The 22,512-nt window shown below is 36.2% G+C and overlaps 1 protein-coding gene across 1 annotated transcript in view; it reads right to left on the bottom strand.

Moving 5' to 3' along the window:
* Nucleotides 1–22,512, bottom strand: part of Thor (eukaryotic translation initiation factor 4E binding protein thor) — a 63,757-nt gene that overhangs the window by 26,386 nt on the left and 14,859 nt on the right. Inside the window, exon 2 of the mRNA XM_090396370.1 lies at nucleotides 5,224–5,385. Coding sequence (XP_090252496.1) covers nucleotides 5,224–5,385 — 162 coding nt within the window. The remainder of the gene's footprint in view (nucleotides 1–5,223; nucleotides 5,386–22,512) is intronic.

Here is a 22,512-nt window from a genome sequence, read left to right as displayed (position 1 = left end):
ACACGTGGAACAGGTAAAACATTGGTAAATTAAATATGGAAATAGACAACAGAATCATAGCTGGTATGGAGGGAGTCAACTGAATAAATTCATTTGGAATAAGAGAGAAATTAGTCAGAGCACTAAATTAGCTGTATACAAGACAGTGTTCAAACCAGTTTTAACTTATGGATCTGAGAGCTGGGTCAGAAGTAAAACACTTGACCAAAGACTAGAGACTGCAGATATGAGAGTCCTGAGAAAGATTAGAGGCGTGAACAGATGGCATCAATGGCAATATCATATTAAAAATGAGGATATTAGGAAAGAACTTGACATTGTCAGCATCCAGGAATGCGTTAGTAGAGCTAATCTCAGGTGGTATGGTCACTTAAACAGAATGGGCGAGGAAAGATTAGCAAAAGAAGTGTTTTCCTCCAGGTTGGCAGGAAAACGACCCAGAGGAAGACCAAGATATAGATGGATTGATAAGGTATAAAGTGCCTTAGATGATAGAAATATAAGATCTGATAATGTTGGAGTCTTGACAAGTAACAGACTGATTTGGAGGAAAATTGTAGATTAGGAAGTTAGTAATGATGTAAATTTTTCATGTAATACTATCATATCCTGTACACCCCTTGAGGGTACATGGCAGGAATTTGATGATGATGATGATGATGTAACTTATTTCCATATTTAAACAACCACCACAGAGCCAACAGACTATGTGGTGGTTTCATGGAAGGATTCATTCAGTGAGGAATATATTTATCTAAACTCATTTATGCTTTGAGCATTCATATGACCTGTACACCCCTTGAGGGTAAATGGCAGGAATTTGATGATGATGATGTAACTTATTTCCATATTTAAACAACCACCACAGAGCCAACAGACTATGTGGTGGTTTCATGGAAGGATTCATTCAGTGAGGAATATATTTATCTAAACTCATTTATGCTTTGAGCATTCATAACACATTCTACTCTCCATGTAAAAAAAATCTGTTCCTCACTCCACTCTTCACAACATCTTTATAAAACATCCAGAGATAGCTACTCATTCTTATTCCAACTCTGCTCTAAATATAACCGCTTCTGTATCAAACCTATAAAATCCCAGCAGCAACTCTAACATCTCTATCTTATCACCTCTTTTCTTCTTATAAATATTAAAGATGCCAAGAAATTACATTCTTGGTTTAATCCATTATCCAAGTGGGAGCAAACAAAGTTTACACATGAAGTAACTTCATGACAGGGAACATCGTATATATACAGGCTGATGACCTCACATCAATTGCTTTAATATCCCATAATGCAAAGCACATATCTTATGGACATGTATAATGTTATACATTATGGGAAGGGTCACCCACTATCCAGACAGAATTCAACCTTAATTGAGGTCTCATCAGTAGGAGCCAGGACCGGAAGTGATACCAAGGTTGAAGTAATGCAGAAGTCATATTTCCGTATACAAGCAGAGATAGATGTTGAAAGTTTTTCCACGTGGTTATATTATAAAATAATAAATTGTTTGCTTACACTTGGATAATGGATTAAACCAAGAATATGATTTCTTGACATCTTTAATTTATAATATAACAAGTGGAAAAATTTTCAACATCTATCTCTAATCCAGAGTATTTTAATAATAAGGTGTGACACCTTTTGTCTACTTGTATATGGAAATATGACTTCTACATCACTTAAACCATGGTATCACTTGGAAATCAATTGACTGTGAGATGCGGTGATTAATACCCTTGGAGGGTAATGGATGACAATGCTGTAGCCAATGAAGTTCTAACTGAGGCTTGGCTATTGGTGTTACCCTCCTGCCATGATCAGAGCTTTAATAGCTCAACAACACCTTATCCCTACACTGTCCTCTACAGATAACGGGGAAGATGAAAAGCATCCTTGCTTCACCCCTTTAAGCCAGTCCTTATAAAGACTATAAGGACATGGTATCACTTCTGGTTCCCACTGATGATACCTCAATAAAGGTCGAAACCAGCCTGGGTAGTGGCCCTTCCCTCAATGCATAGCATTTTACATGTCAGTAAGGATATGTGCTTTGCATTATGGGATACTAAGGCCACCAATGTGAAGTCATTAACTTTTATATATATATGAGGTGTCCTGTCAAGAAGTTACTTCATGTGCAAACTTTGTTTACTTACACTTGGATAATGGATTAAATCCAGAATATAATTTCTTGGCATCTTTAATTTATAATACAGTAATCCCTCGATTAATGCGTCATTTTTTTTCGATACCCAAATTCGATTAGTGTGCCTCTAAAATTTGATTAGTGCACCTATATACATCTTAAAAATAAATGCTACAGATTTTAAAAATTTTCTATCTATACATTTTTATGGCTAACTATTTAAAAAATCACTCACCAGAATGAAATAATTTAATTACCGATTTAAAACATTTTACAAAGTTATTTTTAATGGCATATTGCACTACTTCCATGCACACTATGTTCCAAATTTTTACCGCCAAAATTTATGTCGTCTGCTATAGTACGCCCACAGATTCGAGACCCTTCGATACTTCTGTGCATGTCACAAAAACGAGAATCCATTCAAATAATAGGGTAATCAATCCATCTTCTGGGATGAGTTGTTTATTATTACACGTTGGAAAATTAACTTTTATGATCATTGTAGTTTTTAAAGTGGTAACTATTTTTCTTGTATAACAGTTGGGAAATTTTATCTATGAAGCATGTGATTTCATAGAAATTTGTTGGTGACCAATTTGTATGTCCTTCATTTCTTTCTCCCCTTCAATGATAACTTCCAAAAGTTAATTAAATCTCATTCTTCTGAAGAATTGAGTGATTCCGACCTGCTAAATTTAGATGCACAGATCCCGAAGATCCAGAAGAATATGAAGAAAATTTAACCACTGATAGTCAGCCAAAAGAGATTTCACAGAAACAATTTGAAAATATTTTTTGTACAATCGAAGTTTTTAAGCAGTAATGCTTAGAGGTTGATCCTGATGAAGAGAGAAGCAGTGAAATTTGCAGAAAAGTAAAAGAGGCAATAGGTCCATACCATCGGTTGTATGAAAATAAGAAACAAAATGCCCGCCAAACTACGTTAGTTCAATTCTTTGTTAAGAAGTAGAATAATAAAATTTATATTCTGAATATGTTTTATTATCTTTCAGCTTCATGGTTTTCCTTTAACTAGGCCCTGAGACATACCTTAATTCTTTTATAAAAAAATTAATTCAAAAAAGAAATTTGAGGAACGAATTATACTTTTCCCCATAGGTTATTATATTCGATTAGTGCATTTTCGATTAATGTGCCTGTTTTAAAGAACGCATTAGGCGCACTAATCGAGGGATTGCTGTATAACCAAGCGGAAAAACTTTCAATACTCTTTTCTTCTTATCTACTCATTTCTGAAATTTAGATTTCTTCAACCTCTCCTCACCATCAACATTCCAGAGTGCTGACACTGCCTTATCAGATCTTGGTCCTCTCCTGAGTTTCTACATCTGGATGACTATATTTCAGCACAACAAGTCATATGTAGTCTGATGAATGCCATAACACACCAGTGCAGCAAATATATTGTGTAGCTCATCCACCTTCTGAATCACAATTCCACTAATACAGTACATAGCTCTGTATTTCTGCACTTCAAAGTGCAACATCTTACACTAATTAACATTAAAATTGCTACTGCACTTATTTGTCAAAATGATGCCGATGTTAACTCTCTTTAGGAAGATAGACCTAACAGCCTATCTTCCCAAAGTAAGTTAATATCAGCATCATTTTTTATAAGTCTCCTTAACATTTTCTCATCAGCAAATAACTTGAATATCTGCTCTCAAACCATATGAGATATCATTAATCAATAAATTGAACAACAGAGAAAAATTAGAACCCAGCAGCAATTATCCATTTTTTTCTGGGACAATGCCCACCTTACCAAGTCATTCAGAGATCCAATCTCCTATCCATCCACAACTTCCCTAGCCTAACGCACACTTGTCATGCAGCTATCCATTATATGCCTCTGCAAAGTCTAAGAATATTACTATATATGAATCCCTTATACATAGGCTGACCATATTTCCTTGAGACAAAAACAGGATGGGGGTTATGTAATATTCTGTATTCATGAAAAAGTAAGACGAAAAAAAAAGTTTTATTACATAAGCATTTGAGCTTACCATTATTCTTCAGTGACAGAACCTACAAAAATTTAGGTAGACGAAGGGGGGGGGGGGGGGAATGTATTTCACCACGATTGTACCGTGCATATTTCTCTGATGAGGTGATCTTACGCAGCAAATTTCAGTCTTTCAACATCTTATCATAAAATTTCTCACACTTCATGACACAATTTTGTCTTGCAACTTACATAGCTTTCATTGTCTCAACACTTAATCTAGATTTCTCCTTTGACCATGTACTGTTCATAATAGAAAATATTCTCTCAACAGGTGCTGTACTTCCTAGAAGACAAAGAATAAACTGTACAATATTACAAAAGACTTGAAATTCTAGTCTAAGCGTTTTTTGCTCATTTCAGAAAAAATCTGTACTTTTGTTCCATCACTTGTACACAGCTTGTCCAGTTAAATAAATTTGAATTCTTTCTGGAGATTGTCATTAAAACTGCAGTTTTGCCTCTTTGACATTGCAAGGATAGACTTAAAGCTTTAAAAAATATGAAATTTAAACCACCGGCATTGAAAACAAAGATTAGCATACAGGCAAAACAAAAACTAATGCTAAAGCAGAACAGATACTGCGTCTGAGACATGCAATTGTTGCCAACATGCATTTTTTTTATTTTGTGGACACTGCATATATCGATATTTAGTATAGAACAATGCGACTTCATGGTTATACAAATTACTGGTATCCATGATATTGATACACGATTATAGGTTATGAATAATAATCATTTATGATTGACCAATATTAAAGTATATTTATAGTTTTTATTAAAAATGAGACAAAATTGACATTTTTATTAAAATGATGGGATGGAAAAATACAAAGAAAAAAACAATACGTATGGTCAGCTTACACAACACCATCACTTTATAATCAGAAAATGAAAGTAGACTGTTAAAGCATTTTGCCTTCTTCCCACTTCCTTAGAGACCCCCCCCTTCCATCTCATTGTGAGATTCTCAATAAACAACAACCATTAAATTCCAAGAGCATATAAACTAAAGAAAGCAATACCTGGCTTGTTACCAGCTCCAACTGTTCCATTCTCTTTGGGCTTATCTTTATGTGCAGGACTAGTTACCCCAGGGATGAAAGGCAAATTTTTAGGAGGTGTTCTGGCAACTGGAGAATTTCTCATCTGCATCAAGAATGCACGATCATATATAATTCTTGTGCCTGTAAAAAAGACAGTGGACATGCTATCAGCAATATCACATGTTTATTTAATTATTACTAAAGATATTAACCTGGTAAAAGTCTTAACATAATATTAACATTATTGAAGTAAGTAGTGCTGTTAATTAGATGAGCATTTGAAAAGTTTTATTATGATTATATAACCGAAGTAAAATACAGGCAGTCCCTGACTTATGTAAATTTTGACTTACACAAATTATCCTGAAAAGGCTAGAAAGTGCTGAATTATAACAACTGTACTTATCTAGCCTACATCACTGATACTGATAATGAAATAATTTGATATGCCATCTAACGGTGTTGTCTCTGGTAAGGCATGCATGTACTTTCCTCAGTCTTGCTTTCAACATGGTGGTGATATATTTTTAGTGTTTTAGCACTGCATATTTTTAATGTTTGTGTGAATCCTAATGCTCCTCATGATTCTTAAAAGAGAAACATATGATGTGTTAGTCTGTTATGAAGAGATTTATAAAGAGAAAAATATGCTATATTCAGTCATATCTTGATAATTTCATAAGACAAATCAAACAGTGAAATGAAGCATTTAAAATTTTTTTTTTTTTTTTCTACTTTCTCATATTGTATTATTGAAATTGAATTTGTGTACAAATTATGTCACTGAAATTAACAAAAATAACCTATAAAACATTTTAATGTGGTACCGTATATACATACTCTAAACTCGTAAGCAGTAGGACCTGATTAATGGGTATACAGGGATTAAACTAAAAATATTACATTAAAATCGAGTTACATAAGGTTTCAGAACTTAACTCTTATGTAAGTCAAAGACTACCCATATATTCAAGAAAATTAACTAGATAAAATAAAAATCATTTTGAAAAAAGAGAGTGAAAAGGCTTCACTTCGGCGATGCCAAATTATTCAAATTAAGGTGGTGTAAGCTCTGATCACTATCCTTAGTATTTCCCATAATGTAACACACATCTCCTATCGGATATGTATGATGTTATACATTATGGGGGGGGGGGGTCACTACCTAGACCGGTTTCGACCTTTGTTGAGGTCTCGTCAGTGGGAGCCAAACCTAGATGTAAATACTCAGGTTAGTGATGCAGAACTTATACTTTATTATATGAGTTGCCAAAAAAGGTGTCACATCACAAAAGGCACCAAGAATTACTGAAAAAAAAGAGCCAAAAGGCTTCACTTCGGCGATGCAAAATTATTCAAATTAGGTGGATATTGAATCGAATATTATTTCAAAGCCGAATAGAGAAACTACAAGAGTTTCATGCCGAATACACAAATTATAAAAGTTTTGGCAGATCCAAGCGTAAGTAAACCTTTCATGACAGGGGACTCTCGTAGTAAAGGTGGAGTAAGCTCTGATCACTATCCTTAGTATTTCCCATAATGTAAAACACATCTCCTAGTGGACATGTATGATGTTATACATTATGGGGGGGTCACTACCCAGACTGGTTTAAACTTTTGTTGAATGTTCAAGTACAGGTCAAACTCCAAAAACTCAGTGTTGTTCCACTCGGTAACAGGCTCACCCCACCACCGAGTAGAGCCGCTTATTTGCTCATATGTCATCTGAGGGGTAACAGTAACAGCCGTGCCTCAGTTAACTTCATGGGCTACAGCATTGCCATTCATTACCCCCCCCCAACACACACCCAGGATCTGTTTGACAGCAACAGCCAAGCCTCAGTTAAAACTTCATTAATACAGCATTGCCATTCATCACCCAAGCTTCCAACCGGTTTTGACCTTTGTTGAAGTCTCATCTGTGAGAGCCAGACCCAGATGTAAATACTCAGGTTGAAGTGATGCAGAACTTATACTTTACCATACGAGTTGCCAAAAAAGGTGTCACATCACAAAAGGCACCAAGAATTACTGAAAAAAAGAGAGCCAAAAAGCTTCACTTTGGTGCCTTTTGTGATGTGACACCTTTTTTTGGCAACTCGTATAGTAAAGTATAAGTTCTGCATCACTTCAACCTGAGCATTTACATCTGGGTCTGGCTCTCACTGACGAGATGTCAACAAAGGTCGAAACTGGTCTGGGTAGTGAACCCCCCCCTCCCACTATATGTATAACATTATACATGTCCGCTAGGAGATGTGTTTTACATTATGGGAAATACTAAGGATAGTGATCAGATCTTACTCCACCTTTACTACAAGTTGTCCCTGTCATGAAAGGTTTGCTTACACTTGGATCTGCTGAAACTTTTACAGTTTCTATATTCGGCACAAAACTCTTGTAGTTTCTCTATTTGGCTTTAAAATAATGTTGGATTCAATATCCACTTAATTTGAAAAATCATTCTTACTAACAGGTGCTCTTACATTATTTGGCATTTTGTTTTCAACTTGGAAATAACAAAAACTTCTATAATAACTTTTGGAGTTCAATAAAGAAAAACAAAAGTAACATTTAAGGAATTTTTTAAGCATGTTCAATCATGAACATACTTAAAACACTAAATGAACACCAAAAGTGAATTAGATATTACATACTAACTCACACAATATCTTGGTTTGTTAGGACTTCAAATAACTCAGATGACAGATTGATTCAGGTATATCCACATCCCAAAGTAAGTATTGATAAAATTATTTTTTCTGTATAAAATATCAAGAGAAAATAAATGATTTAAAAAAAAAAAAAAAAAAAAAAAAAATCACTTTTTGTTATTCAGATTGTCTTTAGGGAATTTAATCCCCCCCCCCATTCTTTGCCAGGATATATCAGAAATTTGGAATATCCATGCCATTGATATTAAAAAAAAAAAAAAAAACCTATCAGCATTTCCTTCAGTTTTGACTTGCTCATTCTTGCTTTTTTCATTCTCAGTGATGGAGTTTTCCAGTGCATCGATTGTCTCTTTGTTTCTGGATTGTACTGGAAAATCCACGTCTCATCACATGTAATGATCTTCTCTTGCAAGTCTGACTCTGCTGTCAGCCATTCCATGATGTCAGTGCAAATTTGTTTCCAGATGCCTTTCTGCTCCTAACAAAAACTTCTATATTGCTCCTAACACAAGTTTTTGGGAACCATTTTGGCACAGATTTTGTTCATGTTCAATTGCTCATGCAAACTTTGTCATAGTCTCCTTATCAATGTACACTATGTCTGCTATCATCCAAATGATTAATTGGTGATCGTTGCAGACAATTCCATTAATTTTTGCAACATTTTGTTCGGTTGCTGCTGTGACAGGGCGACAAGGTCGTTCGTCATCATCAACATTTTCTTGATCTTCGGCAAAGCGTTTGTGCCATTCGAACATTTGTGCACATGACATTACTTTATCACCGTGCACCTCCTGCAACAGTTTCAAACACTCGGTCGGTGAGTTCTTTAATTTCACAAAGAATTTGAGATTAATGCGCTGCTTGAGTTTAACGTTAGACATTATCCCAGCAAAGTGACTTCACACGTGTTTCTTTTATAACTGCCTACAGACTAACTACAAGCAACAGCGAACAATGCTTATCTCAACTGCTTCTAGAACCTTTAAGGTCATTCATGGCACAGGCGCATCTCACTGCTAAGAGTACACGATTCACATTATTTAATAGCCTCACCTCATATAATTATTATTAATTTTAATAATAAGTAATAAAAATATATAATATAATATAAAGATATAATAATAAAAATAATTACACACACACACACACATGAGGACATGGATTTTTGTGATTTGGGATCTGAACCCCCAGCTTGGTTGTTGGAGTGTGGATATGCTAACAGTGATGAGAAGGTTTCATTCATTGTGGATATGCTAACAACTTAGCCATGCCTCCGTAGTTCAGCTGGTACAGACGAACCCTTTGGTCAGAAAGACCTGGGTTCGATTTCCGCCCGTCACATGAGGAACCTTTATCTGGTCTCTTATGGAGGTAGGGGTTTTTTCACCCAGAAACTCGGGTGTTTCATCCCCCAGAACAGGTAAACTGACCCAGTGAACACACACACACTGATTACAGTCAGGAATATTTAAACACAGTCCCTCCGGCCATAGGTCTGATTCGTCAGCTATGCCGGTCCGAGCACAAATAAAAATAGAGGAGAATGAGATGGTGCTATAACTCCCTGTAAAAGGGGCTCATGGCTGTTGTATCATCATCTAAAATAAAAAAAAAATAATAATATGAAAACCTTAGTATATCTTATTGAAGAAATGAGTATTTAGAATCCATCAACAGGATGAAGAAATACTATTAATATACTATGCATGACTAAGATTAATTCTTACATTGTTTTATTTCTTTTTTTTTAAATTTTTTTTTTTTTATTGATCAGTACTGTGAGCTCTATTCCAATCATGTGTGTGTGGGGGGAAAGTGTATATATATATATATATATATATATATATATACACTCTGAAAACGAAGTACGTAATCCAGAAACAGCTGTTTCCTCCCCCTCTCTAGAATGCAAAAGTTGGAACTTAAAGTCTGAAGGAAAAGGATAACTGCTTTTGATATGGTATTATAGTGGAAACTACTAATGAAGGTTTCATTCATTGAAAGGTGGACAAACAGATGCATTATAGGGAGGCTGGTAGGACTTTTAGACTCCTTAGGAGTAAGAACAGAAGAAAGCAGATGTAATGCATGCATGCGTACATAAAAAAATGGAAAGAAAGGGGAGGATGTTAATTTTTAACATCCTCCCTTTAAAGAAAGTTGTTAATTTTTATACATCAGCCATCAATCTGAGACTTCTAGAAAACTCAGCGCAGGGCCACTTGGCAAGAATTTGCGTGTGGACACATCCCAGTGGTTTGGAGTTAGATGACGAATTTAATTTAAATTAACTTTTAATTAGTTTTTCATTGTTTTTATCTTTTCTTACTGTTACCTACTTTGTTTCAATAAATAATGACGTGTAGAAGGCCTAATAAAACTCTAGCCATGTGCATGACGGTTTGTTTACACCATATTATCGCTCACGATGCTTTCTGGCACTACCATTGCATCAAATGAGGTAATTTTTTATAATTAATGTAACTATTTTATTTTTTATTTTCCTATTTGTTTTAGGTCTTGTTTTAATAAATTATGTCCTATAAAAGGCTGAAGCAAATATAAAACAAATCACATGGTTGTTTCAGAAACGTGTCTCCGGTAAAAGGCCTAGCTGTCGCAGAAGTGTGACTCCGGTAAAATAAGAGTTAATTGAAGCACAAGATTCAGCTGCAAGCCGAAAATTAAATTGTTCGTATGATTTTTCCTGTGATGTGTGTAACTGTGTTGATCGCCACATAATATTCAACAAAATAATCTTTTTATTTCTGTATTTAACAGATCCCAAGAACCAAGATGAAACGTGTTCAGTTAAGTGGTGCACAAAAGCGAAAATTATCAAAAAAAGAAACAAGAGGAGACTTTGGAATTAGATTCCAAGACTGCAAAACTGACTGATTTCTTCACACAAGTTCCACAACATGATATACCAATTCCTGATCAGAGCCAATCTCCGTCATCAGAAGTGGACACAAATACCACTTTGATCACTTCAAAATCAAAATATGATGATGTTGGAATCATCAAGGTGTCACAAGCAGGTTCATCTAGCAAGTCTCACTACTGACCTCACTTTGTCTGTAAATTCTCTTGATATCTCTACTGCAAATGTTGATGCAAATTGCTTTACAAAACATTCTGAGGTTGAAATAATTGCTGTAAATGAAAGTTTAGTGGGCCATGGTGATGGTGGTGAAATGATTCAGTCTGCAAAAGATCCAGGGTTGTGGCTTGATTTCTCTGTTGATGACATTGCTTATTGGACTGTTTGTGGACCCAGTGACTGTCAACACCATAATAGGCCATTTGACAAATCTTACCGACATTTCAGTAGTGGCAAACTAGTAAGATACTGTTCGCAGAAACTTTTTGTTGGGACAAAAGCCAATGGTGAGGAATACAAGAGAGAGTGGTTATTGTATTCACCATCAACGGAATCAGTTTATTGTTTTGTTTGTAAACTGTTTGCTCCTAAAAATTTCTCACATTTTGTTACAAGAGAAGGGTTCAGTGACTGATGAAATACTATTGTAATTGATCAACATGAAAAAAAGCACTATTCACCGAAACTCTATGCTAACATACTTAACTCGCAGACAAGGTGTAGGGTTGGGACAACAGTTGGAAAAACAAATTCAGGAAGAGTGTGATTACTGGGAACATGTCCTGAGGCATGTCATGGCTGTTATTCGTACGTTAGCTGAAAGTGGCTTTGCTTTTCGAGGAACAGAAGAAAGATTTGGATCATTGCAAAATGGGAACTTTTTAGGGCTGCTTGAGCTCATAAGTTAGTTTGATCCATTTTTAGCAGGTCACATTTCAAAATATGGAAATTGTGGCAAAGGAAGTCATTATCTGTCCAAAGCCACCTGTGAGGAACTCATTCAACTGATGGCTCAAAAGGTCCATGTGCTTATTGTCGTTGAAGTAAAATCTTCTGGTTATTTTAGTTTGTCAGTTGATTCAACACCAGATCTGTCACATATCGACAAGTTAAGTGTTGTACTTAGGTACTTAAAAGATGGACAGCCTATTGAATGCTTTTTAACCTTTCTGGAAACGAAAAGCCATACCAGTGAGGAAATGGCAAATCAGGTGTTGCAGTACTTATGTAAAGTTTGTCAGCTAAACTTTTCAAAATGACAACACTGCTAACATGTCTGGGCGTTATAAGGGGATGCAGCAAAAAATTTTAGAAACAAACAAGTTTACTATACATGTGCCGTGTGAAGCTCATTCACTAAATTCGGTAGGCCGAAGTGCTCTTGACTGTTGTCAAGAGGCGGTTAATTTCTTCTCTACAGTGTGGTTGCTCTATACCTTTTTTTCAACCTCAACCAGCCGGTGGACAATTCTTAAAGGTTGTATTGGAAATGAAAATGTCTTAAAATCCCTCTCTGATACCAGATGGGAGGCACATGCTATGGCAACTGCAGCAATTTTGAAATCTTTCCTTCAAATTTTAGAAGCGTTAGACTGTATAGCCAAAGACCAGTCACAAAAGGGAGACACTAGAAGAGAAGCAGATAATATTACAAATAAGATGGAAGAGCTAGAATTCGTTTTTATGTTGAATTTTTGGGATGAGATTTTGCAAAATTTTCATAGAGTAAGCCAAGTTCTACAGAATTAGGATGTCAACTTAAAAAAAAGTGCAGATCTGTATGGATCATTAGCTGACCAATTTTGCACTTCATGAAATGAATTTGAAAGATATGAAGCAGCTACAAAGGAAGTACTACCAGTTGATTACAAGGCAGCTCAAACTCGCAAACGTATCAGAAAGAAGGTACCCAATGACGGAGATGCTCCAGAAGTATATCTGAATGCCAGAGATAAATTTCGTATCACCACCTTTTACACAATTGTTGACAAACTTGAAACCGAGATGAGAAGAAGAGGAGAGATATACAAAGAAATATCAGAGAGATTTTCTTTTCTAAGTGATGTGCCACATAATGCTACTTCAGTGACTTCACCATCTACTGAAATTGAAGGGTATTCTCAGTGTTGTCAAAAGCTGATTGATGCTTACCCAGAGGACTTGAACATTAATTTCTCAGCTGAGCTTTAGCAGTTTCATTCATATGTGCGCCATAAGTTCAGTGCAACAAAAAATGTAAAAACAAGATTCAGTCATGCTGAACTTTATAAAATAATTGTAGAAGACAATTTTGAGTGTGCCTTTCCAAATGTAGACATTGCCTTTAGTATATTTTTAACATTAATGGTCACAAATAGTTCAGCTGAGCATTCATTTTTTCAGTTGAAGTATATTAAAAATCCCATCAGAACAACTATGCAACAAGGCAGGTTGAATGCCTTATCTCTACTAAGTATAGAAGCAGATGTGTTATAAGATTAATTTTGAGGATCTGATCAAAGACTTTGCAATTAAAAAAAGTAGGAGAAAACTTTTCAAATCTTAATAAAGTTGAAGTATACAAAAATAAACATTATTTTCCATCTTACTATAAGTTTTGTTTCATTTTGAAAAATAAAAATTTATTTTATGGTTTATTATTGTTTATATTTTGAATTACATATATATGGGACACTAAAATCTTTTAAGTGCTTAGGGCCTCTATGGGTCTTAATCCGGTCCTGATGATAGCAGGTAATGCAGTTATCATATGGGCAGTTGAGACCGCCATTTGAGGATCCATTAAGGATAGCAGATCAGATTTTGATGACTGCAAGTTTTCAATCATGTTACTAAGTTCATATAAATGATGAGAAAGCAGTATGGGCTGCATTTTTTTAATTTTTTACTGGATATATCATATCACTGATGTTTGTATTTTTTTTTTTTGTGTGTGTGTGAATTTTTATTGTGTTTTTTTGTTAGTGTTTGTTAGTAGTAGATTTTTCTGATCTACAGAATAACTCTTCTTTACTGTCTTTCATATTCAATGTTGCAGTGGTGAAACCTTGTTTTAATCAAACATGGAACTTTTATTAAGGCCCATGTAGTACTATTCTGAAGCTGGCCTGCAGAAATGTTTTACCTGCTGTAGATTCAAAAGTTCTGGTTCCTACAGTATGCCCTGGGTGTAACCCACAATGCATGTGGAAGAGGTATAGGGACATGGGAGACAAACTAGGGATCATGTCTTGAGGACAAACATGGGAATAGCCACATCAAGACTGAAAAGAGGTCATTGTGTTTCACCAAGTCAGTCGTTTAACATCTATAGGTCCAGTTGTCATTTCCTCCAATTAGTTTGAAGGTATGCATTTCTAGCAACAAGGAGCATCAGGCACATGTGGGATAATTATCTAGAAAACATAGATAAAATATTTTTTTCTTTTTCTAGGCTAGTTATTTGATGATCTGGGCTGTTTAAATACACCAAAGAAGTTTGTGTGGTAGAGAAATGAAGCCAAATGGTGAAGAAGTTAATGCAAGCAGTCAATGGAAGGTGAACCTGCTCAGACTTTCTAGATGCTTATTCTATCCTATTCCCTCAGCCATACAACTGGTGGGGGTAGCTCTATCCTACCCTACCAGGGAGATGATTATGAGCAAGATGGTTTCCAGTTGCCTGGTTTGCTGTAGTACATTTATGACTGTAGTCATGTGTGTTCACAAGACCGGTTTGCCTGGTTTGAAGGATGGAAAACCTGAGTTATTGAGAGAAAAAATCCTCTACCTCTGTATGAGACTGGTTAACTCACCTTTAGTCGAAAGACCAGATAAAGGTCACTGACAGGAATCGAACCCAGGTCTTTCTGATCAAAGAGCTTCATCTATACTGAAATAGCTACGGAGACGCCTTCTAGATGCTTGATAAAAACAAATTTGCAGTGGGACAATGATGGTCAGAGCTGTACATCTGATTTGTTTATAAGCATTTCCTCTCACTGTGGGAAGTAACTACAGTAAATGTTATTTGAAGGGAAATGAGGATGAGATCAAGACTAATTAAGGGATACATATTTGTAAATAATATACCAAAACAATAATTACATGTTTGATACTGATATTCTGTACCTGTTTTCAAGGTGAAGTTCCTTAGGATGGAGTATTATCAATGCAAGCACTCCTCTCTGTACACCATGAATCATCAAATCTCCATACATGACACTCCAAATAAATTCATTCATCCTTCTCTCACTGGCATCCTTGACCTTATCCCTTGCTTCCCCACTCTATTGTCTTTCTGCAATTTTCTCTCTTTTAATGTCTTTCCCATTCTCTTGCCTTCCTTTCTCCCTTACTTTGATGCTGTTTTCTTACACTTACTCTTGCACCTCCCACACTAGCCAATCTTTCTATGCTCTGAAGATCTTTACTCCCCTTCTCCTCAATTGAGTCTTCTTCATTCCTTCCAACACCTTTCTCAGCAGTTCTATTTCTCTCTCTCCAACATTTTGCTTTCAACTGCCATTCACAAACACAATTATGACCATACCCTATTCATCTGCTAAATCACCAAAAACAAAAATCTATATGTAGGCCTTTAATATTCTCTCCATCCTCCAACATGCTACTGGCATCCACAAACTGAAAATCACCCATTTCCAAAGCACAATCTCCAGCATTGCTAAATCCTTAGATCAAGACATTCATGTCTCCCAGTGCCTTCCACTTGCTGCATGTTTAAACAACGTGATGCGTACATACCGCATGCTTAGCAAGCTACAAAATCTTCAATTAGGTTACGAACAGTCTTTAAATGGGGAGGGCTAGGGCTGTTACTGAAACTGGTAGTCGCCATGTTGAATATAACCACTCTCACATGAAGACAATATTGAGATTGTAAAATCCTAACTAAATACTAAACAAATGCCACACAATTATACAAAAATCTTCAATTCAAATAGTGCAAACTTAAATACCAGTACTGTCACAAAATAAACAATAATATCTTTTCTTACTACTAATACTTATCTTTTTTAAAGAGCTCACATCACTCATTGTATCCATCTTTGCATGTGGATTCTGTATGAATTACAGAAACTATCAAATCTCTGGATGTGCATCTAATTTCTTTAAATGTCAGTAAATCCTTGCTTGCTTGCTAACCAGATCCACTATTCCAAACTTGGCTTATTGAAAGTTATTAGTGATTTAGATATTGTTTTCTATGTAACTTAAATCTCAGAATTATATACTATTAATTCATATACTTCAAGAATTAGGTAGGAAAGAATTTCTGAGATTCAACTGAACTATTCAAAAGTCTAAAAATGTTGTTAGAAGATAGTATAATTCTTCTGCAATTAAACCTTCCACTGAGAAAAATCTTCTCTTTGTTCCAGAAGTTATTAGATTCTTTATCTATGCAATTTCTCCTATTCTGGCTAGGTCAACCGTACTAAAAGCATTTATACTGAAAATATCTTTCATTCAGAATTGAAATGTATCTATTTTTCTCCAACCTGCGAACTGTGGTCTTTTGGAACATGGAGTTTTTTTTTGTAACTAGCTACAGGATGCTTCAGGGCAAAAAGAGAAATCCTATACATATCACTTCTTTGAATGTGAGAACCTGTTCTAACAATGTTATGAAATACAAGGCATCTGAAAAGAGTTTGGCACTGAGAGTTTCTTAGCAGATTGTCATCTTGTGTTCTGTTGATTTTATCTCTCAGTTGTTCACTGAACATAAGGTGAAGGATGTTCTCTCTTCAGATTTTCAAATGCATACAGGTGTTTACCAGACTTAATTCACCTGCCATATTTTTCATATAGATAACATTTGCTCACCGACTTCAACCCCCCCCCCCCCCATCAATTCAAAGTATTGCTGATGATAGCCCTCTCCACTTGGGATACTTTTGCACTGCACAAGTACCTCAAGCTTTCAATATCACTTACAATAATTTCATCTAAAAATCGACATGTAACAGGAAGAATTCATCATAAAATATTATTATTGTTATCCTAAGACACCATGGAGTCAAAGACTCATCTAGGAGGTCCTTTCGTCATACAGACAGCTCATCATATCATACCTTAAACACACTCAAATTCTCTGCAGACATGCAAAAAACCTGCTTCTCACTCCTCTGCTCACACCTTCCTTATATAGCTTCTGGGGAGGACCTCTGGCTCTCCCCTGATTTCCCACCATTTTCTGTAAAACCTCTTGATCATTTATCCTATAACAACCCCTTACTAACTTGTAGGTTTCTATCATATCACATCTCTTCCTCCAATCCACTAGACTCAGTAAATTGCATTTCTCAACCTTTCCTCATATTCGACACTCTAGAGATCAGAAACTACTTTAGTCAGTCGTCTCTGAACCCTTTCCAGCATGCAAAGGGTTCAGAGGCGACTGACTAAAGTAGTTAAAGGAGACCAAATCTGTGCACAGTAGTCCAGGTGTTGCCTAATCAGAGTTCAGAGCCTTATACAATGGAACGAGAATCTCCTTATTTCTACAAGTCAATGTCCCTCGCATCATTCCCAGAAGTTGTTGTGGTGTCCTCACAATTTTGGCAATGTGTCCCATAAATTTCAGATCCTTATCCATTACCACTCCAAGATCTCTTATGTCCTCCTCCAACAATATATCCCCACAAAGTGTAAATTCTACATCCCATCTTTGTTTCCTAAATTTCAAAACCTTACATTTTGCAACATTGAACAGGCATCCCCATTCACTCAATCTATTCAAGTCTTCTCGTAAGGCCACATCTCTACTCTTCATAGTTAATCTCCACTTTACATCATCTGCAGAGTGAATATCTCCATCCAAATCTTTTCCAATATCATTAACATACAGTTTAAAGAGCAATGGCCCTAAAACAGATCCCTGAGGCATGCCACTAGTGACTATCCTCTTCTGGGATATTGCTCCCCCCATATAATAGCTCCCCTATTAATAACTGAGATGACATCTTTCTCCCCAGTTGGGGAGAGTGACCATATGGTTTTGACTTGGAAAATGAATAGACATGCAGGAGTATCAAAGAGACGGGAACGTATGTGGAATTATAAACCAGGTGATTATAATAGTCTTAGATGTCAACTTGGGGCAGTTTCGTGGAGGGAGGAACTGGAAGGCCGGGATATCATTAGTGCTTGGGAAATTGTGAAGGAATATTTGTTAGCAGCAATGGTAAGCAATGGTATTCCACGAGTGAAGAAGAAGACACAATTTGGAGTAAAGTAGATGACAAACAATATTAAACAGGAGCTACGTGCAAAAAAGAGGCTATGGAAGAGATATAAGGAGACAGCTGAAGAGAAGATGCATGAAGAATATAAGACACAGGCCAAAAGAGTGACTAGTATGGTAAGGAAGGCAAAATTGGAATATGAGAAAAGATTGGCCCTTAGATCCAAGGAAAATCCTTGGGAATTTTTTAGCTATGTGGCCAGTAGGAGGAGAAATGACTGTGGAAGAATGACATTGTGGGATAAAAACGGGAATAGAGTGACTGATATAGAGGACATAGTGGAATTGTTCAATGAACACTTTATTGGAATATTTCATCCTGGAGGAGTCAATTTGAATACTAGAGGGATAGAGCATGTTCGAGGTTTAGAGGAGAGTGTTCCACATACTGAGTACTCTGGATGTTAGTAAAGCTGTGGAACTGGATGGTATTTCACCATGAGTTTTGAGAGAATGTGATAAGGAACTAACAGTGCCCTTGACCTGGCTTCTCGATGAAAGTCTGGCTGCGGGAAAGGTGCCCATGAAATGGAAGGAAGATAAGATAGTGGCATTGCATAAGGATGGTAGCAGACTGGAAGTGTCTAATTATAGGCCAGTTTGGGTGTCATCAGTAGTTCGTAAGATCTTGGAGAAAGTAGTGAGGGACAATATACAGCATTGGGCAGATGAGGGTAATGTTATCAGTGAGAGTCAACATGGATTTGCGAAGGGGCATCCTTGTTTTAGCAATATGCTAGCCTTTTATGATAAAGTACAAGAGCATTAGATGAGAGAAAGGCATATACTGCAATTTTTCCTGGACTTAACAAAGGCATTTGATAGGGTGCCACATGATAAGCTAATATTCAAGTTGCAGCACATGGGTCTGGATGTCAGATTGGTCAATTGGATTCAGGATTGGCTGTCTGATAGGTATCAGAAAGTTGTGTATGGTGGAGCAATATGAAAGAGGCAGAAGGTTACAAGTGGGGTTCCACAGGGCTCAGTACGGGACCTATATTGTTTAACATTTATATCAATGACATTGTGGATTGCAAGGCGATATTTGTTGTTTGCAAATGATGCAAAGCTGGGAAGGTTTATTAGTAATACTGCAGATGTGGTAGCCCTGCAAGAGGATTTGAATAAGCTAGATATATGGGCAAATGAATGGGGGTGTCAGTTTGATGCAGCAAAATGTAAGGTCTTCAGGTTTGGGAAACATCGATGGGATACTACATACTCTATGGGAGGAGTTTTAACTGGAGGAAGTAGGACAGATCTGGGTTTGATGATTGATAGAAACCTGAAATTTATGGGACATATTGCAAAGGTAACACAGTGAAGGTAACACAGAGGATTGCTGTAATTATGAGAAGGACACTGACCTGTAGAGATAAAATGGTTATTATTCCGTTGTATAAGACTGATCAGACCACACTAAGACTATTGTTCTCAAATCTGGTCCTCAGGATTTGAAGAGGATAAATTAGCTGTGGAAAGCGTACAAAGGTGGATAACAAAGATGGTGTCGGGACTGTACAATGTTAGTTATGAGGATCGGCTGAGGGCGTGTGGACTGCAGAGTTTGGTGGATAGAAGAAGGAGGGGGTGATATGATTGAGACTTTTAAACTGTTGAGAGGTGGTTACAGTGTTGACACTGGGGAGTTCTTTTGCTTGGTTGAACAGCGGGAAGGAGTCATGACAAGGGGCCATCCCTGGAAGTTACGAAAGGAAACTGTGAGAAAGACGGTGAGGAGTGGTTTCATTGCATGTAGGGTGGTTGAACAATGGAACGCATTGCCTGATGGAGTGGTGAGAGAGAGAACGGTCAATGCATTTAAGAAGTGGTATGATAGACTTTGTGTTTCCTAGGAGGGACCTCCATCAATGAGTCTTGATAGACTTGTGTTTCTTAGAAAGAACCTCCCACGATGAGTCTTTTGACTCCATGAAGGCCTGAATAATAATAATAATAATATGCAACTTGCTGATACCTATCAGATAACCTGTCTCCAATCCATTGCACTAATCTAATATCCAACCCCATCCTCTCTAGTTTGACTATCAACTTATCATGTGGTAATTTATCAAAAGCTTTTGCAAAAGCTAAGTGTACCACTGTGCATCCCTCTCCTCTGTCCAAGAAAGCTGTCACCTTATTGTAAAAAGTAAGGAGATTACTAAAACATGACCTCCCTTTAGCAAATCCATGCTGTCCATCAAAGATAATACCATTGTTTTCAACACAATTCTGGATTCTAGTTCTCACTAGCTTCTCCAATACCTTAACTGCAACATCTGACACACAGATAATGTGTCAGATGATAGATGGTATAATTTGATGCTTGTGTTCTATTACTTCCCTTATGAAGTGGCACAATCTTATCCTCCCTCCACTCCTTTGGAACTCAACAAGAATTATTACCAGAATCACTTATGTTTCATTTTAATGTCTTTATTTGTAAAATTTTCAGTTAGGTTTCAAAACTACTGTCAATACAGTTATAAGAAAACACTAAAAAGAACAATTAAATTGAAAGCAAGTGATATTATGCACACTATAGGCTGCAGGAAAATAATAACCATTATGAAATTACTATGTGTATATTTCAACTTCCAATTCCGACATCTTTAATTTCTGAATTTTTAGTTCCCACATATCTTTATCTCCATATTCCCCCCCCCTTCTTTTTGAAAAAAGCCTAGATGTATTTATCCAAATAACAGCCCTAAATGGTTATAGTCATTCATCCAGAGTTCATTCAAAAGGTCTAATGTTCAAATTATATAATTTCTATCAATATATTTCTGATGCTGCTCCAAAAAAAAGAGTCTCGAGGATTCTACAAAGGTTGTCAAAAAAATTATTCCTTCCACCTCATCTCATCTTCCTTTTACCCTCTTTTACCTTGCGGTGTCGAAGGTTTATTAATCATCGGACCTCAAGTCAGCCCTATGCCCCACTGTATCCTATGTCTGTAGTGTTGAGTTCTCAAGGCCGGTTTGCCAGCTTCGCAAGATGAAAACCCCAGGATAAACTGAGGAAAAAAAGCCTATTGTTCATGACCAAGAATGGCTAACTTAGCTGTGGCTGAGGAAGATCCTTCAGCTCCTCACGTCACTGATGGGAATCGAACCTAGGACACTCCTTTCCCAGGCATATGGTTGCGAAGCGCACAGCCACTAAGCTAACGTGCAGACATAATAATAATAAATACAAGAATTCTCTCTTATATATATATATATATATATATGAAGTCACTTCAAGAAAATATAAATGAAAATTACAACCTTGATCTAAATTGCTATGAACGTCCGCTTCACTATCAGAACCCAGCAAAGAGAACATGTACTAAGGAGAAGGAAAGCTCTGAAAGTGACGAATTCCATATATACACTGACGAAAGCAAAACCGGAAGGAATGTCGGTTGTTCTTTCGTTGCATATAACACGAAGTCCATTATAGAAGAACGCTGCTCTAGACTGCATCATCTCTGTTCCAACAAAGCAGAACAACTTGTTATATAGTTCATACACTTACATACCTCTCACCAAAAGACAGCAACAATTTACAGTGATAGTAGAAGCACTATAGATGGCATAAAAAGATTCTCGTTCCTATTCCTTCAATATATTTTTCATTTATGTCTTTAAAATACCATTAATGTTTTAAGTAAATTGGAGTAAAAAGCCAATAATACAAGATGCACTCCTTAACCCTGCAGAGGTTGTGGCTGATCTGACTAATACAAACAAACTGTTTAATATAAATATTCTTACACATATCCAGTGTATAGCTTGGAGGTCATGACTGGCTGTGCACGTATATATTACAAGTGATATTCCACACTGTTTATGTGGTCAGTTTTGATTTAACATGTGTTATGTAAAGGTTTGTGATATTTGATAGTAAATTGTATCTGAGAGATATCGCGAACTCTGACGTCAATAAATTATTGGTTTAGTTGTTTGTTTATTTTTTTATTTACCATTGAAAATGGATGGAAAAATATATCGATTGGATAATCCATCAAATGTTGAAGAGATTCAGTGAATGTCACTCGAGTCCAATGATGAGAATGAATGCGAAAGCGATATTTGATAGTAAATTGTATCTGATGTCAGTATAGTATTGGTTTAGTTGGGTTTTGTTTTTTTCCTTTGTTTCTTTGTTCAGTAATTTCTATATTGTAACTGAAAATAAATAAACCATCATGTATTATATTTGCAGTTTTTTTTTTTTTTTTTTTTAAGTTTTATCGCATTTTAGCACATACTAGTAATGAATGTATTGCTCAGATACACAAGATATACGCTGCAATTTTTTCGACTGCAATCTCCGCATGGTTAATTCGTTCTTGAAGGCTGTTCAGAAAACAAATTGGTCGAAAACTGAAACCATTTTCCCATAAGAATTAATGTGAAATGGATTAATCCGAACTCCCCAGATGATTATTTATTTATAAA

The sequence above is a fragment of the Typopeltis vanoorti genome, chromosome 8 (assembly GCF_054136105.1).
Source record: "Typopeltis vanoorti isolate ZY-2024b chromosome 8, IOZ_Tvanoo_1.0, whole genome shotgun sequence".
NCBI lineage: Eukaryota > Metazoa > Arthropoda > Arachnida > Uropygi > Thelyphonidae > Typopeltis > Typopeltis vanoorti.
This window is presented reverse-complemented; position numbering and strand designations above follow the sequence as displayed.